The 22740-nt window shown below is 43.8% G+C and overlaps 1 protein-coding gene across 6 annotated transcripts in view; it reads right to left on the bottom strand.

Annotated features, from left to right (window-relative positions):
* The window catches only part of LARGE1 (LARGE xylosyl- and glucuronyltransferase 1), a 354353-nt gene that overhangs the window by 11284 nt on the left and 320329 nt on the right, over nt 1-22740 (bottom strand). For all 6 annotated transcript variants that reach the window (XM_074871306.1, XM_074871310.1, XM_074871308.1 and 3 more), the window contains 2 exons: nt 15930-16076; nt 3977-4172 (listed from right to left, as the gene is read on the bottom strand). In XM_074871306.1, coding sequence (XP_074727407.1) covers nt 3977-4172; nt 15930-16076 — 343 coding nt within the window. The remainder of the gene's footprint in view (nt 1-3976; nt 4173-15929; nt 16077-22740) is intronic.

The raw sequence follows: 22740 nt of genomic DNA, 5'->3' as shown, positions 1-22740 counted from the left end.
CACAGATTTTGCAGTAGTATGCTGCTACCAACACAGCTGTGACTGTACACAGCAGTCTCAAGTGTCTATGCAAAATCATGCTTTTGCCTCTACAATTTATCTTGCTTGGGATGCTGGAATAAGGTGTATTTACAAAGGCATCCATTGCACTACATACGCTGCTTTGCCTGTATACTAAGATACTCACAGTGACAAAACTCTCCGAAGCTATTTATAAACCTGAAAGGTTTTATAGGTGACATGTGAAAATGGACCTGCTAATTCCATATACCTTGAGAAAGTTTTATGCAAATTAAGTTCTCCTTTACAAAGTATGAGATACTGTGCTAATTCCACCTCTCCTCCAGAACTACTTCACTAATTCTCTATTTGTATCTGATGAAGTTATTTGACGATTTTTGTTGTTAAAAAATGATGGTTCATTTAAGTCTCAATAATTCCTGTTAGATTTGTTCAATTTTTATAATTAAATATATGATCATTAGAGCAAAGCTAGACAAAGACTGATACTTAGACAAGCTGGAAGGTCACTAGTGTAGGATGTGCAAGAACCAGATATCTGCTCCTGCAAGGAATCAGGCAGAAAAGGGATGTGAACCTCAGTGTTCTGTAGCCAAGTGAAGAAACCTAACTACTAGGACACTATCTCTTTTTTTATACGAAATTTCAAAAAATATGACTTGTATGGGATGCAAATGACAAAGAACCTTTGAAGACTCCACAGGAAAATTTCCTATTGTCATCACACAGTTTCTTTTTACAACTGTTGTTGTATTGAGTCATTAACCATCTCTGCAGAATACAGCAGGCAGGGAAGGAATAGCCACAGAGCATGCTGGCTTTAAAAGAAATGGTGCACAACTTTCCTGGTTTGCAAAGTCCAGTCACTTACAGATTTAAGAGTCTTGTGCAGAGACACAGTGTATCTGCAGCACAGAGGCAGAATATTCCAAAAACATTTTGTTAGGGAAAGAGATTTATGGGAGAGAACACACTTGTGCTAATAAACATGAGTGTTTCACTTATAAATCCTTCCTCACCTAACAAAATATGATCAGCCTGTAAAAGACTGGAAACTGCTGGGTTATGATGCTGCCAGATACCAAGTGTTTGAGCAACGCAGCCCAAAATGAAGCCCAAACAAAATGAAGTGAGCAGAATGCAATGTGGATCCATTTTCCAACTCAGGCAGTGGTATTGGTCAGACCAAAGTGTAGCTAAGGCTGCAGTGCTGTCCCAGAGACACCTATGAAACAGTAGTATACATTGGACAGCTAGGTGCAGATGCAGCTGTATGGCTGCTCCTTTCTCATTATGGGAATGCCTGTTCCCTGCCAGACAGTGCTAAAGTGGTAAATCTTTGTGCCAGATTACAAATCTGCCATATATGGAATGGACCCCTCTGAGCTTCTGTTTGGGGTGACAAATGTGCAGCAAGAGCAAAATAATTTGATGCTCACAGGCAGAACTCATTTAGCTGGAGGAGACTTAGAACTAACAGGGGACCAAATGCAAAAAAAAAGGCTGGCACAATGGGGTGAGGAGAGCTGATAAACTACAGATTACAAAGTATGTCTCTATGGGACCTTAAAACTAAAGGCTGAAGCTGCAGAGGAAGATCCATCCTCCTCATACAATCTTTTCTTTCTTCTCTTGTTTGCATCTTAAGTCTGTAATCCTGTAGGTCAGGGATCATCTATGCTCTGCAGTGTAAACTGTTTAGTGCAGTGGTGCTCCCATCCCTTCAAAAGGCCTTCAGGCACATAAAGCCTTCCAAAACCTTCTTAGTCTGCTGGTAATAAGCCCCTTTGAAAGATGCCAGGCTGGGGTTTTGGAAAAAGGATTGCTCACAGTCTAGTTCCACAGCCACTGGAAGAGCATGGAAAGGTTTCCTAATGGCCCATCTCTACTGTAAGAAAACTTCTGTTGAGAAAGCAATGCACTTGCAGGAACCTCTGTCCCCACCTCACAGGTTATGAATTCTTTAGATGGAGACTGTCATTATCTATGTATCTGTACAGCATCTAGCTCAGTGGACATCTGCATGTCCCCAGAATAGTAATGATGATTATCACCATGTTGTGTGCTGCTCTGAAGGATGGTAGTGGCACAGGTCCTTGGTAAGGAGTCTGAAACAGTTCTCTTGACAGACACTGCAGTTGTGAGGAGAAATGAAATAATTAAATTGAGAAGCTGCTCTGCCTGCTGATAATGAAGCCAGCCAAGCAGCTGGCAGCAACCTGATCTGTGGACACCCCAAAGCAGAGGAATGCCATAGGGGGAAGAAGTTGTGCAATCCCATGTACCTTCCAGGCTGATTTTCTGGGAAAATAAGCCAATGTCCATGTTTCTACAGATGAAAATGAAACTTCTTCTCAATGTGAGAATGTTTTTAAGGCTGGAAGAGTGAGAAAAACAATTCCCCAGAGTTAGTTCCAACCCAATGGCCATTTAAAATATCTGTGCTATGATCAACTTTGAAAAATGTTCCAATTTCCCATGTGTGAATCTTTATGCTGGGCAAATGTCTCTGAACAGAAGAGTTAAATCATGAGTGCTAGATGACAGCTGCCAGTGGGAACATAAGCCTTGTTACCCAGGTTAACAAATAATGGATCATTATCCTGGCATTCTCCACAACTGATGGTTAATTGATCAGTGTTTGGAAAGTGCACTGGGAAATTAAAGTGCTATAGCAGAGCAAAGTATTATTATTAACAATAATATAAGGGAATTTTTTTTTTCTAGTCTGTAATAATTTTTTCTCAATGTAAGTAGGTACAGATTTGTTGGGAATGCCCTTCTGCAGAGGGCAAGTGGTTGCCAGCCCAAGGTGACTGTGTGGTTTTATAAGCAGAAGTAGAAAATATCCCTCCCACATAAGTGCCTACACACAAATACACTGTAGCCCACACCCCAGAGACACAATCTCCCAGTAACTTGCTGCATGCCTTGTGCTGCTCTGCTTAACATAAACTGGTAAGAGTTGAGCAGAGAAGGATCTATACTCCAGATCCATAGCAGAAGGTAGCATAGGAGGATACAGATGGCCAAAAAGCAGGTTTTTTGGTTAGCATGAAATGCTACCAGTTCAAAAACTGGGACTGAAACTAAGCTAAAAAACCCCAAACAAACCCAAACTAAAAAGAAATGCCATGACCTAGCCCCTCCTGATTATCACAGTGGTTAGCTTCACATCCAAGAACAGCAGGGAGATGCAAACCCTGCTATTTCAGTGAGCAGCAGCACCAGGCTCCCATGGAGCCCTAGTCACTGTCAGCCTCTAAGATCTAGGTTGGTGGCAATGACCTCAGCAGCTCTGAGAGCTCTAATACCAGTCTGGGACTCTCAAGATTTCTCTGCATCCTTATTTTTATATATTCTGCCCAGCAGCTCCATCCCAAGTCACAGATCCAAGAGGTAGGTAGCCCAAGGATCAAGTACCTGGATTCTGTAGAGAACACTCCACAGCCAGAGACTTTGGAAATGTAAAGTCCTTGGCTTTGCAGAGACGCGCTGTAAATCCAGGCCAGAAATTGAAGATGCCTGCCTTGGATTCAGTTTAAGATTGCTTTTTTGAATTCTAAATTAACATTTGGGACTCACCAACCTCTGTTTAACTCAAAAACTTTCAGCTAGGTCTATAGATCCCGTAGTAGATGATGAGACCGGCAACAAGTGCTGCAATGCTCAGGCACACTGTTGGGCATGAGGCGGGCACTGTGGGGATTGTGCCACTGCGAAACAATAACTTTCTCAGCACTGACAAATAAACTAACTCACTCAGTTCTCCTTTTAATGCCTGACAAGGACTAAACTGAGTGTTCCCAACTCAAGAAGCAAACATTAAGGAGCTCAGTAAGGCCAGATGAGCACTTTGGTGATACAAAGCCTGAAGCCCTTCTAACAGAACACGGATTTCATTTTAACAATCCTGCTGCTCAGCCCTGGGAGAGATGCAGTGTCACCTCCTCACCTGTGCATCCAGTTCCATGATGTGAGCTACTTTGTTCCAGCCAAATCCAACAAACCGCCTGTCATACTCCGGGCAGTCCTTCCTCACAACAACGTATGGCTCAAAGTCTGCTTCCCACTCAACACGGTAGGGTGTGGTGGCTGTTCGCCACTTGGCAAAGTTTGTTGGCGCATGCCCTTTTGTCCAGACGTGATACCTTAAATGGCACAAACATGGGGAGGCAATTAGAACACATCTTGGCGAGGCAACAAAATATTACTTGTTAGATGAAATGCTCAAAAGTAAGGACATTAGCCCACAGTTCACATCATCATTTTCAGGACATATCTGAGGCAATTTCTAGGACTATTTCCAGAACATTTCCCAGAGCCTCTATGTACTCAATGCTTATATACATATAGTTGGTGAAGGATAGTATGAAAATACTACCTAACGATAATGTGAGAAACAAAGTACACACACAGTTCATCTGCACTACAAAGTGCTGTGTCTCATTCCTAGCGACCAAGTGGCTGTTATCAGTGCTCTAAAATTGGTGTGAAATTCTACAGCTCAGACAAGGTCCCTAAAATTAGCTATTTCTACACCACAGTGACATTCATGATCTGTTTTATATGCAATTTTGTAATTTGTATGTGTCCTGGTTTAGCTAGGATAGGGTTAAGTTTCCCCAGTAGTGGGGGAGAAGCCCTAGCTGGATTATTCAATACCATGATGACGTCACCTCCTGGCACCCAAAAGCGGGAGAGTCGGTGAAGGCGCGTGTGTTGTGCGATCTCTCTGCTCTCACTGCTGTATCAGTAGATATCTTGCTCTGTTCATTGTTATTACTCTTATCGTTCTTATTATTATTGTTGTTTGTTGTGTTGCTGTTGCACTGTTGTATTAAACCTCTCCTTATCTCAGACCCGGGGCTTTGTATTTCACTCCCTTTGTGGGGGAGGGGCAGCGGCCGCGTGGTCTCAGACCCCAGCAGGGACTAAACCACCACAACTTTTGGTGCCCAATGTGGGGCACCGAGAGGGCTGAAATAAGGACAAAAGGAGAACGTGTGTTAGGTGCAATTTTTCTGTTTTTATTTGTATTGTTTGATAAGGAACGTTTGCCATGCTGGGCAATTTGCTTGCGTGGTGGGGCTGGATTAATCCTTATATCCATTGTGTGTTCCCAGTACTGGTGTTTGTTGGTGGTGGAAAATGTGCCAAGGGTCTTGCTTTGCTATACTGGCTACTGACTGCTTATAATGTGCTTGTATCACTGCTTGTGGGGGTGAACTGGTACCTGTTTGCTGCCTGGGCTTTTATTAGGGGTCTCACCCCCTCTATGGATGAGCCAGGGGAAGAGATCCTCTCGGTTTTTGAGAGTTTCAGCTATCCCTGGAGCATCCAGGCCAGTGTGTTTGCAGCACTGTGCTTTCTGAATGTCTGCCTGATCTTGTTTTGGGCCATGCGGTACTTCTCCAACAATAGCACCACCCGGAAACCTGCCCCGAGGGCAGATAGTTATAAATGGCTAGGTATGTGGGAGAAGATGGGCAAGTGCCTGAGTCAGTGGTCACCCCCAATGCTTTGGGATCTCACTGCCAAACAAGTGCAGAGTCCTGATAAATTGGTGGAGTGTTTGGAAAAGGTGTGTTGCCAATCTGACAAACCCCAGGAGACACAACTCGTTGCAATGTGCTGGGGGCTTACCCATGCCTACCATGTCATCTTTAACACTGTTCACTGCCCTCAAGGGGGAGAAGGGGCTGCAGGATCTGAAAGTGAACCTACTGGTACAGCAGCTGGGACAGGGACAAGCAGTACCAATATCAGCCGCCCCAATAGGGAAAACCAAATATACCAAGAAATCCCCTCGCAGTGTACAGGGCGACAATGAACGAGGCCCATCACAAGAACAGGAGGGAGAGCCGGAGGTAATCATCCGATCTCCATCCCTGAGTGAGTTGCGAGATATGCGGAAGGATTTCAGCCGCCTTCCAGGCGAGCAGATTTTCACCTGGCTGCTCTGATGCTGGGATAGTGGAGCTGCTGGTTTTGGAACTGGAGGGGAGAGAGGCCAAGCAGCTAGGATCTTTAGTCAAGCAGGCTGGTATTGACAAGGCAATAGGGAAACAGGCTCAAACCCTCAGCCTTTGGAGGCAACTCCTGCCCGGTGTGAGGGAGACGTACCCCTACAAGGATGATGTTCTATGTCGGTTAGGCAAGTGGACCGACATGGAGAAAGGCATTCAAAACCTCAGGGAAATGGCTGTGTTTGAAATGGTCTATGGTGATCTGAATGATGAGCGGTCACCAATGGATCCAGATCAGGCCCCTTGCACACAGTTGATGTGGCGGAAGTTCCTGCAAAGTGCACCAGAGGCACATTCCAAAGCATTAGCAGTAGCGTCCTGGTGGCGAGACACCCAGAATCAAACAGTGGACGAAGTGATTATCCATCTCTGGCAATATGAGGGAAATCCCCTTCCTCCCAACATGCTTTGGTTTCAGCTGTAGAGGAACTGTCTCAGAGGCTCCAGAAAGTGGAAGAGGACATGTCCTACATTCTACCTGTATGGGCCAATGTCTCAGCCATTAGAAGCAGGCGCTTCCCCAACCAAGAGAAGGGCACTGGAAGACACATACCACGGGGCACCCTGTGGTTCTTCCTGCGAGACCATGGGGAAAACATGAGGAGGTGGCATGGACAGCCCACTTCTGCCCTAGCTGCACGAGTACAGCAGGTGAAAGGGAAGACCACCATGAAAGGGGAGTCTTCCAAGAGAGACACAGCTCCAGTGTCCAGTCGGAAATCCCCCAGACAGAATAGATTGGCCAACATTATGCTTGACCCTCTTGAGGGGACCAGGAAGTCATTCTTGCAGGAATCACTCTTAGATCAAGTGAGTGATGGTGAGCAGGATTAGAGGGGCCCTGCCTCCAGCCAGGTGGAGGAAAGGGATAATGGGATTTACTGGAAGGTGTGGATCCGATGGCCTGGCACATCAGAACCACAAGAATATAAGGCCTTGGTAGATACTGGCGCACAGTGCACCCTGATGCCATCAAGCTACAGTGGGGTTGAACCCATCTGCATCTCCGGAGTGACAGAGGGATCCCAACAGCTGACCCTATTAGAAGCTGAAGTAAGCTTAACTGGAAAGGACTGGCATAAGCACCCCATTGTGACTGGCTCAGATGCCCCGTGCATCCTAGCTATAGATTACCTCAGGAGAGGGTACTTTAAAGACCCAGAAGGGTACCAGTGGGCCTTTGGTATAGCTGCCTTGGAGGAGGTTGAGCAATTGTCCACCTTACCCGGCCTCTGAGAGGATGCCTCGGTGGTGGGGTTGCTTAAGGTTGAAGAGCAGCGAGTGCCAATTGATACCAAGACGGTGCACTGGCGGCAGTACCGCACTAACCGAGATTCCCTGGTCCCCATCCATCAGCTAATCCGTCGACTAGAAAGCCAGAAGGTGATCAGCAAGACTCATTCACCCTTCAACAGCACTATATGGCCAGTGAGAAAGCCTAATGGCGAATGGAGACTAACCGTGGACTACCGTGGCCTGAATGAAGTTACACCAGCGATGAGTGCTGCAGTGCTGGACATGCTAGAGCTCCAGTATGAGCTGGAGTCGAAGACAGCCAAGTGGTACACCACGATTGACATCGCTAATGCATTCTTCTTCTGCATTCCAATAACACCAGAGTGCAGGCCACAGTCTGCATTCACTTGGAGGGGTATCCAGTACACCTGGAATCAATTGCCCCAGGGGTGGAAACACAGCTCCACCATTTGCCATAGACTGGTCCATACTGCACTGGAGAAAGGTGGGGCTCCGGAACACCTGCAGTTCATTGATGAGATCACTGTACGGGGGGACAAAGCTGAGGAAGTCTTTGAAAAGGGAAAGAAGATAATTGAAATCCACCTGAAGGCTGGTTTTGCCATCAAGCGAGAGAAAGTTAAGGGGCCTGGAAGGGAGATTCAGTTCCTAGGAATAAAATGGCAAGATGGGTGTCGCCACATCCCAATGGAGGTGATAAACAAGATAACAGCCATGGCCCCACCAACCACTAAAAAGGAGACTCAGTCTTTCCTGGGTGCCGTGGGATTCTGGAGGATGCACATCCCAAACTACAGCCTGATTGTGAGCCCTCTCTACCACGTAACCCGCAAGAAGAACGATTTTAAATGGGACCCTGAGCAACAACAAGCTTTTGAACAAATTAAGCAGGAGATTACCCAGGCAGTGGCCCTTGGGCCAGTCTGGGCAGGGCAGGAGATTAAGAATGTGCTCTACACTGCATCCAGGGAGAATGGCCCTTCCTGGAGCCTTTGGCAGAGAGCAGATGGGGAATCCCGAGGCCGACCTCTAGGCTTTTGGAGCCGGGAATACAAAGGCTCTGAAGCTAACTATACACTGACTGAGAAGGAGATACTGGCAGCGTACGAAGGAGTTCGAGCTGCCTCAGAAGTGGTCAGCACTGTGACACAGCTCCTCCTGGCACCCCGACTGCCGGTGCTGGGATGGATGTTCAAAGGAAAGGCTTCCTCTATATATCATGCAACAGATGCCACGTGGAGTAAATGGGTTAGGTTGATAACACAACTGGCTCGAATAGGGAACCTCGACCGCCCAGGACTTGTGGAAGTGATCATAAACTGGCCAGAGAGCAAAGATTCTGGGATGTCACCACAACAGGAGGTGAAATGTGCTGAGGAGGCCCCACCATATAACGAGCTGCCAGAGGAAGAAAAACAATATGCCCTGTTCACTGATGGGTCTTGTCGCATTGTGGGAAAACATCGACAATGGAAGGCTGCGGTGTGGTATCCCACACAATGAACCGCTGAAGCTGTTGAGGGTCAAGGTGAATCGAGCCAGAGGTGAAAGCCATCCAATTGGCTTTGGAGATTGCTGAGCGAGAAAAGTGGCCGAGGCTCTATCTCTACACTGACACGTGGGTGGTGGCAAGTGCCCTGTGGATGTGGTTGCAGCAATGGAAACAGAACAACTGGCAACACAAGGGCAGACCCGTCTGGGCCGCTGAAGTATGGCAGGATATTGCAGCCCGGGTGGAGAACCTCGTTGTGAAGGTGCGCCATGTGGACGCCCATATACCCAAGAGTCGGGCCACTGATGAACATCAACACAACCAGCAGGCGGACCAGGCTGCTAAGATCGAAGTGGCTCAGGTGGACTTGGACTGGCAGCATAAAGGTGAACTGTTCATAGCCCGATGGGCCCATGAGACCTCGGGCCACCAAGGCAGAGATGCAACGTACAGGTGGGCTCGAGATCGAGGGATGGACCTCACCATTGACACCATCATGGAGATCATCCACGGATGTGAGACGTGTGCTGCAATCAAACAAGCCAAATGGGTGAAGCCCCAGTAGAATGAAGATCGATGGATGAAATATAAATATGGAGAGGCCTGGCAGATCGACTACATCACACTGCCACAGACCTGCCAAGGCAAGCGCCACCTGCTCACAATGGTGGAAGCAACCACTGGATGGCTCAAAACTTATCCAGTGTCCCACGCCACCGCCCGGAATACCGTCCTGGGCCTTGAAGACCGAGTCCTGTGGCGACACGGCACCCCAGAGAGGATTGAGTCAGACAATGGGACTCACTTCCGAAATAACCTCATAGATGCCTGGGCAGAAGAACACAGCATCGAGTGGGTCTACCACATCCCCTACCACGCACCAGCCTCTGGGAAGATTGAGCGCTACAATGGACTGTTAAAAACTACATTGAGACCAATGGGAGGTGGAACCTTCAAACACTGGGACACACATCTGACAAAGGCCACTTGGTTAGTGAACACAAGAGGATCTGCCAATCGAGCTGGCCCGGCTCAGTCAAAACTTCCACGTGTTGTAGATGGGGATAAAGTCCCTGTGGTGCGCATGAGGGATGTGCTGGGAGAAATGGTCTGGGTTAGTCCTGCGCTGGGCAAAGGCAAACCCATCCACGGGATTGTTTTTGCTCAAGGACGTGGGTGCACCTGGTGGGTGATGCAGGAGGATGGAGAAGTCCGATGCGTACCACAAGGGGACTTGATTGTGGGTGAAAACACACCGTGAATTATACTGTGCTTTTATTAATTTTTCTTTGTTATTGCTCATTGCTAAATGGCAGCTGGATGTGACGCAGATGGTATAGAATAAAGGGGTGGATTATGTCCTGGTTTATAGGTTTAATTTTCCCCAGCAGTGGGGGTGTGAGAGACTGAAATGTCCTATGACTGCCTCAAAGCTTGCTTGTGTCTGTGCAAACCTCCAAGAGAAGCTGCTGCAGCCTGTGAATTGGTCTGGGGGATGTCGCCAAGAGAAGCGGGAGTGTATTGAAGGATGCACCCCCCCCCCCCCCGCTTCTTTGCGGTTGCACTGTCAGACTCGGTAGATAAGCCTCAAAGGGGCAGATGTGTGCTGAGCTGGCCCCATCCTGTAGCCGTTTGTGGCTCTATTGTGTAGGCCAGACCCCATACATGCATTGTTAATGAACTGACAAGAGGCAAAGGTTCCTGCCCTGAAGCCAGATGCAACAAAACCTGTTGGACCAGAGAAAAAAAAACTAAAGGCAAGCAGATATGTTAGTCAGCCGATACGATGAACTTAAAAAGACAGCAGAAAATTTTCTCTGTGTGCATCTACCATTGAAGCTTGATTCGTGTGCACCCACCACCGAAGAACTGAAGACTGACGACCAACGGGACATCGCTGGATCCATGGTGGTGACTATTCTTGCAGCCCTATCCCGCATCCTTGCTTTATTTCTGCCTTTTCCTTCTATTCTGTCCTATCGCTACCCCTCTTCACTGCTTTAATAATAAAAAACCTGTTCTGGGTATACGGCATTTGACCTCGTTTGTGTCTTAATCTTGCTCTTGGGATCGTATCGAAACCTCCCCCAACATTGGATCGGAATGAGGGGGGGGGGGAAGTCCCAGCCGGATTATTCAATACCGTGCTGACGTCACCTCCTGGCGCCTAAGTGTGGGAGCGCGGAAGAGTCGATGAAGGCGCGTGTGTTACGCGATCTCTCTGCTCTCACTGCTGTATTGGTACATATCTTGCTCTGTTCATTGTTATTACTGTTATTGTTATTGTTTGTTTTGTTGCTGTTGCACTGTTGTATTAAACCTCTCCTTATCTCAGCCCCGGGGCTTTGTATTTCACTCCCTTTGTGGGGGACGGGCAGTGGCCGCGTGGTCTCAGACTCCGGCAGGGACTAAACCACCACAATATGAAAGACACCTGCAGCTCTGGATTTTCATTTGGAGTTCCATTTGGAGTTCCATTTTGAGTTCCATTTTATTAATTACTGTTATTACTATGGCAGGAGTCAAAGTGCATAATTAAATTAATAAGTAAAATATTACATAAAGGCTTTCTGCTGTACTTTCTACACTGTGGGGAGTACCCATGTAAGGTAATCAATTTGATTTACAGAAAAAGATCCTTTAATACTTTGTTAATCTTGTTTAGGTTGCAGCAGGTCTCTTCGAAGCACAGCTTGAATCCATCCCATTAGTGCCAGGGTCAACGACTCTTTCATCTACTTACTCTTCTTACACCTTTCCAAAAATCAATGAGACAGGCTCTTTCTGCCGATTCATAGATGAAATAATGAAACAAAGGCAGGACAGGCCATCTGTATTACAATGATCTGAGATGTGTAAAGAAGGGGGAAAACAAACATCCTGTCAGTTTGTAATGTAAGGTACATTGAATTCACAGGGATGACTCCTGTGATAAAAGTGAAAGGATCTGAGCATTAAATATTTGCAGTATTAGGACCTGAGATAATGTTTCAACCCCAGAAATTCTCATAGCATTGCGAGCCACTGCTGAAAACAGGGACATAAAATCACAACCTAGCAGTTTTCACTTGGACTGTGTATTGGTATGGCTTGTAACAGGAAAAACAGAGAGTCGTTCAGCTTCGCTGGCTCTCCTTTTTCAGGGGCAAGGCAGAAGGACAGAATTATTAGGATAGCACTGGGGTCCCAAGTAACGCATGGTCCTTTGAAGGCTGCATTTCTAAACTATAAACAGGTTGCATCACTTTCAGATGTCTGGCTTGAGGACCTGGAAAAACGAAGCCCTTCTGTATTAAAAAAAATGACATTGAATAAATTCTCTAGAGATTATTAGAAACTAGTGCCAGATTCACAAAGATGTTTACAGTCCTTAATGCCCTTTGGAATCATCTCCAAAATGCCTATCCCTTTTCCTGATCTGTTCTGGAAATGAGTGGGTAACCTACTCAGTCACTAATGGACAGCTATCTATGATGGAAAAAAATTACAAATCACAATGTGGAGTTTAAAATGATATGGGATTGTGGAGGATGTTGTATCTTCCAAAATCCAGCATTTTGAAACGAATTAGGATAATAATAATAATCACTACTAAACACTTATGAAGTGATTCGTATCTTCAAAGCCCCATACAAACTTTGGTTAATTAGAGAGATTCCTGCAGAGAAGCAGTCAAATGCTGCTGTTGTTCTAGTAACGCTCTCCCACTGATTTAAACACTTGGGGAACAGGACACTAACCATAAAAACCATCAATTTCTTTCCACTCTTTTTGGGGATATCAGTGTAAGAAGTTACAGTAGCTCATATAAAACCTCTGTGAGTCAAGAGAGCTGACCAGCAGGGAAAAGACAAAAAATTGGGAAGACACTAAAGGGAAAATATGGAAGTGAGACTGGAGAAACAAAACAAAGAAGAAAGGAAGGAACAGACCTGATTGTACCAAACAAAATAATACCAGAGATGATCTACTTGCCTCTTCAGAGTCACTGATGTGAGTGGAGGGAAAGAGGAAGACAAAAGGATGGCTAAGGTCAAGACAAAGATGAAAATGAGTACAGGATGCTCAGATGAGGTGTGTGCATACTAATTATAAAGGAATAATTAGACTGGAAACAAGAATTGTGAGAGTTCACAATTACATACATATCCATACATACAACATATATCAGTCTACATTTATATATACACATACACACACGCATAATCTGCTGGAGCTAGGTCTTGGCCAATGGCTGATCACTGCATGAAATGTACTGCAAAGTAAGATATGCAGACACCATTACATGGATGTCCATACAGAAGAAGCTATCATAAAGAGTGAGTAATTTCCAACAGAATTTACTCTCGGTGATGCAGTTGTGAGAAGTGGTTCACTGTCTGTATTGGTCTTCCATCTCACAGGATAAATGAATAAGTATAATTTGCCTGCTCAGGCCCTTCTCACTCAAGATTTAATTACACTTTGAATTTTAAGGCCACACTCAATCTCACTAACTCCCAGAAGAACTTTGTGAAAAGTGTGAACAACATATTTTTCACTATGCTGGCAATTTTGACAAATCCAAACCAAATCATTTGATCTCCATAAAACGATGATGAGTTTCTTTCCCCTTTCATGGAAAACAAGTGGAAAACACACCCCCGACTGCTTTGGATCAAATGTTTCATCTTACCGATGTTACCGATTGCTTTTATTTAAAATAAAATGTCAAAACTATAGTAAACTTCACTAAACTTAGCAAAATCAAATAATTATTCTTGGTGTTCTTCCTCCCTGCCTTGTCCCTCAAAGCTCCCAGTTTCAGTGAGAAAGATGATTTGGTGAAAGAAAAACTATCCCACTTCTGTTCTCAGATGCTTAAACATTTTGCTGGATTGTGGATGCAATCAGTTAATTAGTTAATCAGTTGTTGCTGGTGATGTTTTCTCAATATGATGCGTCTTCTACCAGCTGTGGTTTCCCTTGTGCCTGAAAGCTGTGTTGGCAGTACATTTGCGGTTCATCAGCTATTACCCAGGCACTGAGCAGGCATGTCCTCGAGTCACAGTCACAGCCAGCACCTGCAAACAAAGCCAGCAAGCTAGCACAGAGCAACCTGCCTCCACGGAGGGTTTCCACACAGAGCACCTTGCCAGCCACACATGCTCACATGTCTTCCCTTTTCTTCTGGTGGTGACTGGGGGATGTAATTGAGAGCTATTTTGTACTTCTTAGCTGCCCAGAGGTAGAAAAGTCACCACTTGGAAAAGAGGTGACAAAAACAATTTCAGTGAGGGGAAGACTGTAATCTACCATGTGGTGTGAGGGACTGGGATGCTGCAGGTATTCTCAGCAATCACTGTCACACCAGTCCTCCCCAGCTCACCCCCACCCACTCAGCCTCAAATTGCAGCATTATTAAAGCACCTTGAAGGTGGAGGTGGAAATTCTCATCCCAGATCACAGCTGCTTTGTGGCTGTTGATAGATGTGAGCAATGAAATGAGCCAAAGCAAACTGGGGAAGCATTTGTAAAATGTGTCCTACATTAATATGTACACCAGCTACAGACTGTATGTCCTTCAATTCTCATTTAACCTTACTCTGGCAAAACTCCCACTGATGTTAAAGACATTTTTGCCTGAGTGAGACTTGAGAAAGGATCTGCAAATCTGGCTGTGTACGTAACACGCCAACATGCTGCATAGCTTGAAGATGAAATCTGTAGTGGAAGACCACTGCTGTGTAAGCTGAAAATGTGATTGTTGGTGGAATGTAGCATCTGAAAATCCTGAGGGTGTTATTTTCCATTGGAAGGATTTTTTCTTTCAACTATGGGACAAACAATTATTTTCTATCAACAAATCTCTTGTTAATTTGTATATCTTTGACTGTTAAAGAATGATGAGAGAAAGACACTCGCTCTATCAGTATCCTTAAGTAATTTTCCAAAGAGAGGCATGTTTCTCTCAGTCACCTCAAGTTTCTATTTCAAGGCAGTCACTGGTAGAGGTATTGTCAGAATTATGTTTTCCCAGCTCACACAGGCTGTCTGCTATGACATGTGCATGCAGCCACAGGAGGGAAGAGTGGCTGCTGCAATGAGAGAGGTGTGTAATACAGGGAATGGAAGAAGTATAAGGAAAGCTCTAAAATAAGGGAAGGATGGGAGAGGTGATAGAGAGCTCCACTAGCCATGGATAATACCTAGCTTTTTCATAGTTTTTATCTCTAGATCTCAAAATACTGAAAAAGGAGAGGTGAACATTGTTAAGTGCATTTCAGAGATGGAGAACAGAGATGTAAGAAAGCAAACTGATTTGCATAACACCTCCCAGCAGGGCAGTAGTGGAGCTGAGAAGAGAACGCATGTCTTCTAAGCCCCCTCTCTGTGCAACATATAAGGCCATATTGTACTCTTCCTATCACTGCCATGCTTTACAAATGGCTGCTAATCAGACCTTACCACACACACCCAAGAGACAGTTAACCCCTGGTAGTTGCATTTTAAAACCAGAGAGTCTGGCAGATAATGGAAGTGACTTGTTCACAGCCACAAAAGGAGTCTTCTTCAGAGAGGAGCTCCAAATTTAGGTGTTCTTCACTTCTCAACTTCTAGTCAGAGTACACTTTTACCTCTGCACTGAGAAACTCTAGTTATTTAAGCAGCTGTTCCACACTTTAAAAGAGCGCATGAGAAACCTGCATTTGTTTTTCCAGTAAGTCAGCAAGGAAGTGAACCAACAAGCAGAGAGAAATTATTTTTTGTCACACGAGGGACACAGCTATTCAGATAGTATTTGGCAGCCAAAAAGCAAATTAAATGCACATGAGCGTAATGGTCGTGCTTGCTTTTGTAGTGCCATAAAAAATGATGAAAATAAAACAAATTCAATTTAACAACTGAAGTCCTTCAGTAGAGGAGTATAATACTAGATAAAATGCTGAGCTTACAGATGGAATATACACACATAGGATTCTGTTCACTGCCTCTCTATCAAAAGGGAAAAAAAATTGCGATAGGTTTCTTAATGGTTTCTTAATAGGTTTCTACCTGACAGTGAGAGAGAAAAATCAAATATTCACAAGAACATAAAAATATTCTTTAGAGATAATGACCACAAGTTCAACAAAAGTACTTTCCATTACCTGAACGTGAAGAGCGTTCCCATGTCCAACATAGATAGCAGCTCTGCTTTTGACTTGGGGAAGGAGAGGCGGTAGCGTAGAGTCTCAAAAGCAGGTACAATCAGAGCTTTCTTGGTGTTAGCCAGGTCTAGCTGGATGACAGACTTCCTAGCAAAGAGAAACAACAAATAAAAGCAGGAAAATTTTAAACTGAGCAAATCACTTGGCCTTTCAAAATAAAGTGCAGAGAATGGGCAGTTTGATACTGTAAATGTAACTATGGCCCATGTTTTTCCCAAGGGTCCTTCATATTTTTCTCTACTTTTGATCCACTGCTCTAAGAGCAGGGAGAACAACACAGTTCAACAAGGGCTGCATGTTTGATCAATGCTGCCCTACATGTCCAGGGGTGCACAGAGATGAACTAGAACTCTGAGCATGGCCAACTGACCACCCCTTTTAAGAGAAACATAGTTGAAAGTTACTACATATATGGGAAAGAGCTGCCTAGTCAATGGCAGTTCTAAAAAAATGGGATTTAGCCACGACTTCACAAGATGAGGAGCTGGAAAGTTCGGTCACACTTCAGCCTAGCTATTCTCTATGCAATGCTGTGCCGTCATACTTGCTTTTTACCTCTGCTCTAGAGCTCTGTGTGTCCTGCAAGGTAAGTGTTACCTTAACATGATTATGAACCAGATATTTGGTCTCAAGAACACTGTTGCCATGATGGTTGGTCTTTGTTCAAGGCAAGGCACAGATCTACTTCAACAGCACATGGGGCAGATCAGCAAAACTGTACATTAGCAGGGATTTTTTTGAGTATTGTTAATCACAGAATCACAGAATTGTCTAGGTTGGAAAAGACCTTGAAGATCATCCAGTCCGATCATCTGCATGGTAGTGCCCAGAGATCAGAGCTCATTTGTGCTTGGCTTTGTGGACAGGGCAAAGAGGCTCTTTCTTGCAGAGAAGAGCTGTGTACTGGATGCACTGAGATACCTCACTTTTTCCCTTCTTTTGCTGCAGGTTGTTCAGTGCAGAGACTGTTTCAGTGTATGAGTGTGTGCACACACTGCATTGTGCACAGTAGGGCCCTTCTCCAGTCAGAGGCCTTAGGATGACTGCCACAGGAAAGCAACAGCTTAGCAACCTAATGCCCTGCCTGCCAGAGGTGTTCATTCTATTCTTCCTAACAAACTAAAACCCAAAGAAAAATAAGTCACTTTTCCACCCCCAAACTGAATCTTTCTATGCTTGTCATTAGAAATAACTGTCTCGATTTTCCTTCCATTATCTTCATATTTCATATGAGAAATATGCTTCTCTTTCCCTGTCAAAGTCAGTTCCTCTTAACAGGATTCACTGTCCTGACTTTTATGTTACTGCAACAAGCAATCAAGCACAATGTTGACAAGCAGCAAACTCTCTACAGCCTTATAAGATGAAGGAATTGGGATCACTGTCATAGTAACAGAAGAACCAAACAAATCTTTTTTCTAGGTCCAGAATACCTAGAATTCAGTTATATTGCCATCAGAGAAAAAGGAGGGCTATTTAATAAAATCTGAATTTTAGATAATTCATATCACCCTATAGGCCTGTTCTATAAAAAGAAATCTGTTCTCAGCGTCTTACTGCAAAGTTTGCATTGTTTAAAGAACCTCTGCCACATTCCAGTGAATTTTTCACCACTAAAGGATTTTAACAGAATCTTCTTATAACTTTTTTGTACTTTTTTCACTAGCTTCTCCCTCACCATCACTAATGGCCAAGATACCTGCATGTAAACAGATGACTCCTCCACGACCTTCCAGAATTGTTGAGCAGTGCCAGCATCCAGTCTTTATGATGCTCTTAATGTTTCTTCCCCTTCATACCTTCTCTGAGAGTAGGGGACGCTAACATAAGTTTCTCTTCCAACATCTCAGGCTTTCTGGACTCTGTGCAATCTATCAGCCTTGAGCAGTACACCTTTGGGGATTCAGTTCTAGGAAGGAGCAGGTAACATTTGCAGTGATGCTTATCCTTTGGGCTCTGCAAGGGAACAGCACCTTCCACTTATGGTTGTTACTACCTCTTTGCTTGATGAAGAGCTCAAAAGTCCCAGGCAAATGTCAAGACTTTGCTGTGCTTAGCACTGCTAGAAGTAGGAGACAATCTTGCCCACCAAAGTTGACTGTCTGAAGCTGGACAAAGCTTAAGTAGGTATAGGTATCAAGCAAGGGTAACAGCAGAGACTGTCAGACAGAGTAAGTTGTGTTGAAACTAGTGTTGAACGTGACTCATTTTGTAAGATATGGGATACAAGCACAAAAATTATGTGGATATCAGTAATTGTTTCTGCACACTCCCTACTCTTGTTATCTGCAAATTTAGTATAGCTGTCAATGGCAGAACAGTTGGAAAGAATAGATGACAGTACCTTCATGGAGAAAACCAAAAGGCAGAGAGAAAAAACTGATATAGAGGCTGAAATCACTTGCACTGCCAAAGGCCAATATGAAAAAAGAGAAGCAGAGGTCTGAAAACAGGATGCTTGTAGTGGATACAGTCAAACACAGAGAAGTGGTGGAGGCACTTCAAGAGTGAAATAAAATAGCAGGATAATCTCTGTGGAAATATTTCAAGAGGTATGTGAGCATCTGAGGTGCATGTTGGTAAGGTCAAAGTGGAGAGGTTCGTCAAAACTGAGCTGGGAGTTCAGACCTGCTCAGTCAAGAAGTCTAGCAGCACTGACCGAATACAATAGCCTGCCTTTGATGTGGGCTAGATGACATAAAGGACCAATGTAAGGGGAAGAAGGAATCAGTGCTGACATCCAGGTGTTGAACCTGAGTGTCAAACGACAACAGAGGTCATGTAAATTGTGATAATGGCAGAGAGGATTTGGAAGAGAACACCTTCCATTTTCTTCTGATAACTTGGTGGGTGGTCTGCTCCTCAGACAACCAGCTGAAAATCTAACCTCTTCCTATTAGAAGAAAATCTACTTTTCCTGTGGGGTAACTTTTTTCCTGTTTTGAGTGGAGGTGCCATTTACTGGTTGACTGGTTCTGTGATACTTGGAATAGGAAAATTTTCACAGTTGGTGTTGCAAGGTATGTGGAATATAATAAAGGGAATACATTTGGATATTTTGCAAACTAGCATGGGGTAAACTGTTTAATTCCTGCACTATCTTCATAAAGGATGTTTTTTTGGATTCAGTATCTATTTTGCTTTATCTGTCCTTTCCCCAAATAAAGGATATATGATTTTATGAAGAGCTTTCTCTTTGCTAGTGTTGTCCAGGAAAGTGTTTCCCCGGCATCTTTGTGTTCAGACCTGATGCATGTCATTCTGACACAGTGAAGGTTGGGTTAAATTTCTAAATGTACTAATCAACCCTAGTTTTTGCAAAGCGTGGAAGAAAATCTTAAATCACAAGAGTCTCCTCACAGGTTGAATGAAATCCAGCATGTTGATATCAGTCTTTTCATCTCCATAGTCCTTTCCAAAAATTAACACAGAATTCTCATCCTCATGGGGGCAGACAGTAATATCACTTCCATTTCTGGAGGATAGAGAATTTCAGACACAGAAAGGTTAGCAACCTAATCCTAAAGCACTGAATTCAGAAAAAAAAAGTCCATTAATTCAAATTAGCTTCTACCATCCGGACTTGGTAAGTGGTTAGTTTGAGATCAATGAATATGGCAGTTAGAGAGTTTGTAGTAAGAACTGGAGAGTTGTCAGTTCACTGTTATATTCATTAGAATGTTCTTCCACTCTGCAAAAGCAATGAATGCATAGCCTACAAAGGCATCCAACAAATAAAAAGCAATAGACAATATGAAGTATGTCTCTTGCTGAGATGCTGAAAAATAACCAGAAATACTTCACAACTCATGTTGCAGGGGACAGGTATAAAACCTGCAGGTAGAGATTGGATGCCAAGTCCCAATTCATGCTAAATGTGTTGCTGGAAGCAAAGGGCGTATTTTAGACACACGTGTCAGGAAAGAACTTTAATGCTAGCTGTGACAACTGTAGATAAGCAGCCTGTCTAGTTATTTTATGTTAGAAGTACCTTTAGGATGACCCACTCACCTTACTTGTAGCAACCAGAAAGAGCCTTTACCTCTGGGGCAATGACAAGATGACCTCAGTAACTAATGAGGGAAGGTGACAAAAGACTTGGACTCAGCACAGACCACAAAAGTGTCTGAGTTTTGTAAACAGGATATATTTAAATAATACTTTTCATTTGTACTTCACAGAAGAATAAGGTAGGACAAAAAGGGGGTTTGATGGAGATTAAAAGCATTGAAATGGTCTTAGCAGTTGTGAAAAAGCTCAGTTAGCACAAATCTAAGTGCTAGCAACAGATACCTAGAGGGACCGGTAACCATCAGCTCAATCAGTTTCTCCTTCAAAACTGGCCTTAACCTTTCACATACAACACCTTCAAAATATGTTGAAAATGTTTTTCAAAATTCCTTTCTTTCTGAGAATATATTGTCTGTACAGACACAATATACAGTATATGTAAATCAGCAAACTTGCAGTGAGAGGGACTTGTCTGCCTCATCCTGTACAAAATGATGCTTGAAACACCACGCTATTTCTATTTGCTTATGGCTGTTCTATGTGAGAAAATGAAGATGAAAATGTTTGTACGCCTCTCTAACAAACAATCACTGCCATTCAGATAGATAGCACTAATTAGCTACTTGCAGAGGCAGTAGGAACAGTTAATGCATAAAAATACAGGGTATCCATATTTAAAACAATCTCCCTGCTATTTTGCTGAGAAAAATCATTATTGAAAAAGCAACAAAAGCCTCTTGTCCACACACAAAAAAATCCAATCCCTTTTTAAAGAGCTGGTAACAGCAGATTAGCAATTTCAATATTCCCAGGCAATAGAGATTCACAGTCAGAGTCAAGGTGGTATGGACTTCACAGAAGGCTGGTAGAGTAACACAAGGTCTTGGATGCAACAGCTGTCAGTGCGAAGCTGTTTTTTTTCTGAAACAGCACCAATGGGTGGCATCACTATGCATTTAGTTCTATAATATGTTATCACCATATGAGAATTATTTCTATGGTTGTAATATCTAAAGTATATTGTGGTACACCATTCTGTCTTCTTTCTTCTTCCTTTCACTGCTGGCTTCCATGAGTGCACTGCGAAGCAGCATAGAGGAACAAGTTGCTTTTTAGTACTACATGTCAGTATCAACAGCTGCTACCCTTATTGTGTCCAGCATTGATCTGAAGAAATTAACAGTACACAACACTAACATCAAAGAATAGAGTAACAACGATTTGCCCTACCGTGAGACAGCTAATGCAAGGGACAGAATTATTTTAGAGTCTTCCTAGCACAAGTCAAAAAGAAGTATCCCTAAAATAAGTGAGAAACAAGCTGACACAGTGTGATAAAACTTCAATGATATTATTGAAATCCAGTGTCTTAAAAGCTATAGGATCACAAGTTTGGGTTGGAAGGGACCTTCAAAGGTCATCTAGACCAAAGCCCCTCCAATGAGCAGGGGCATCTTCAGCTAGATCAGGTTGCTCAGAGCCCCGTCCAACCTGACCTTGAAAGTTTCCAGGGATAGGGCATCTACCACCTCCCTGGGCAACCTGTTCCAATGTTTCACCAACCTGATTGTAAAAAATTTCTTCCTTTTATCTAGTCTAAATCTACCCTCTTTTAGTTTAAAACCACTACCCCTTGTCCTATTGCAACAGGGCCTGCTAAAAAGTTTGTCCCCATCTTTCTTAAAAGCCCCCTTTAAGTACTGAAAGGCCACAGTAAGATCTCTCCAGAGCCTTCCCTTCTTCAGGCTGAACAACGCCAACTCTCTCAGCCTTTCTTCATAGGAGGGGTGTTCCATTCCCCTGAATAGTGAATTTGGCCCCATACTGGACACAGAAATTGAAAAGGCAATTAATTCTCCACATGAGAGAGAAGTAAGAAGAAGATGCTTACTGAGCTGTTAAGCCTGAAACAAATGAATTTTACAATACCGGAAGGTATATTTGCCTTTACACTCCAAAACCTTGGGCCTATGGATTGAAAAGGATCACCTACAGACAGACCCTCACTGGAACACTTTGATCAACTTTTACCAAATTAGAACAGAGACGAAAAACAAAGCTGGTCAGGACTAAGGAATTGAAATCCTCCTGTCTGGCCACAGGGTGTCCTCCTTGCTCTATGCTTTGCCCTCAAATGACCAGCCTCTGCAGGGGAAAAAGGTCTTTATTAAAAAACACTCAGTTAATGGATCGGAGGTCTGTAGTTTGCTCAGCCCAACCTGCTCAGATTCATTATGATACAATACACACTTGCTTTGAGACAGGTGCTGGTGTTGCAGTTATGTTTTTGAGCTGGTTAGACTATCACCCTCTTTCCAAGATATGGAACTGGATTAAGAGTGTGTCACAGGAACAACAAGTTCAGTAATTCTTTGCATGTTTTTTCTGTCACTGACATTAAGAACCAGAGACGTTTAGGGAAATTGCCTGGTTCATATCTCTGCTAATACAGGATGTTCTTGCACATTTAATAATACTTAGTCCAGTTCAATTTTCAAATTGATTCTCTGCTGCTCTGAGGGAATTATTCTGATTACTATCATTTAGACCTGAGGGTTTGTTTTTCATAACCATATTGCTTTACTTCCAGTTACAGCCCCTTTCTCTACCATAAAAATTTTTGTGCCTGGCTGGGCATTGTCACACCTTAAACACCTATAAGATGCCTCTTTCAGATCTGCTCAAACTGCATTGTTTTGGGAATATGTGAGAAGGGTGGGGTCTGGAGGGACTGAAAACA

Source organism: Strix uralensis, chromosome 5 (genome assembly GCF_047716275.1).
Source record: "Strix uralensis isolate ZFMK-TIS-50842 chromosome 5, bStrUra1, whole genome shotgun sequence".
NCBI lineage: Eukaryota > Metazoa > Chordata > Aves > Strigiformes > Strigidae > Strix > Strix uralensis.
The sequence above is the reverse complement of the archived record's forward strand: the minus strand, read 5'-3'. Positions and strand labels throughout refer to the sequence as shown.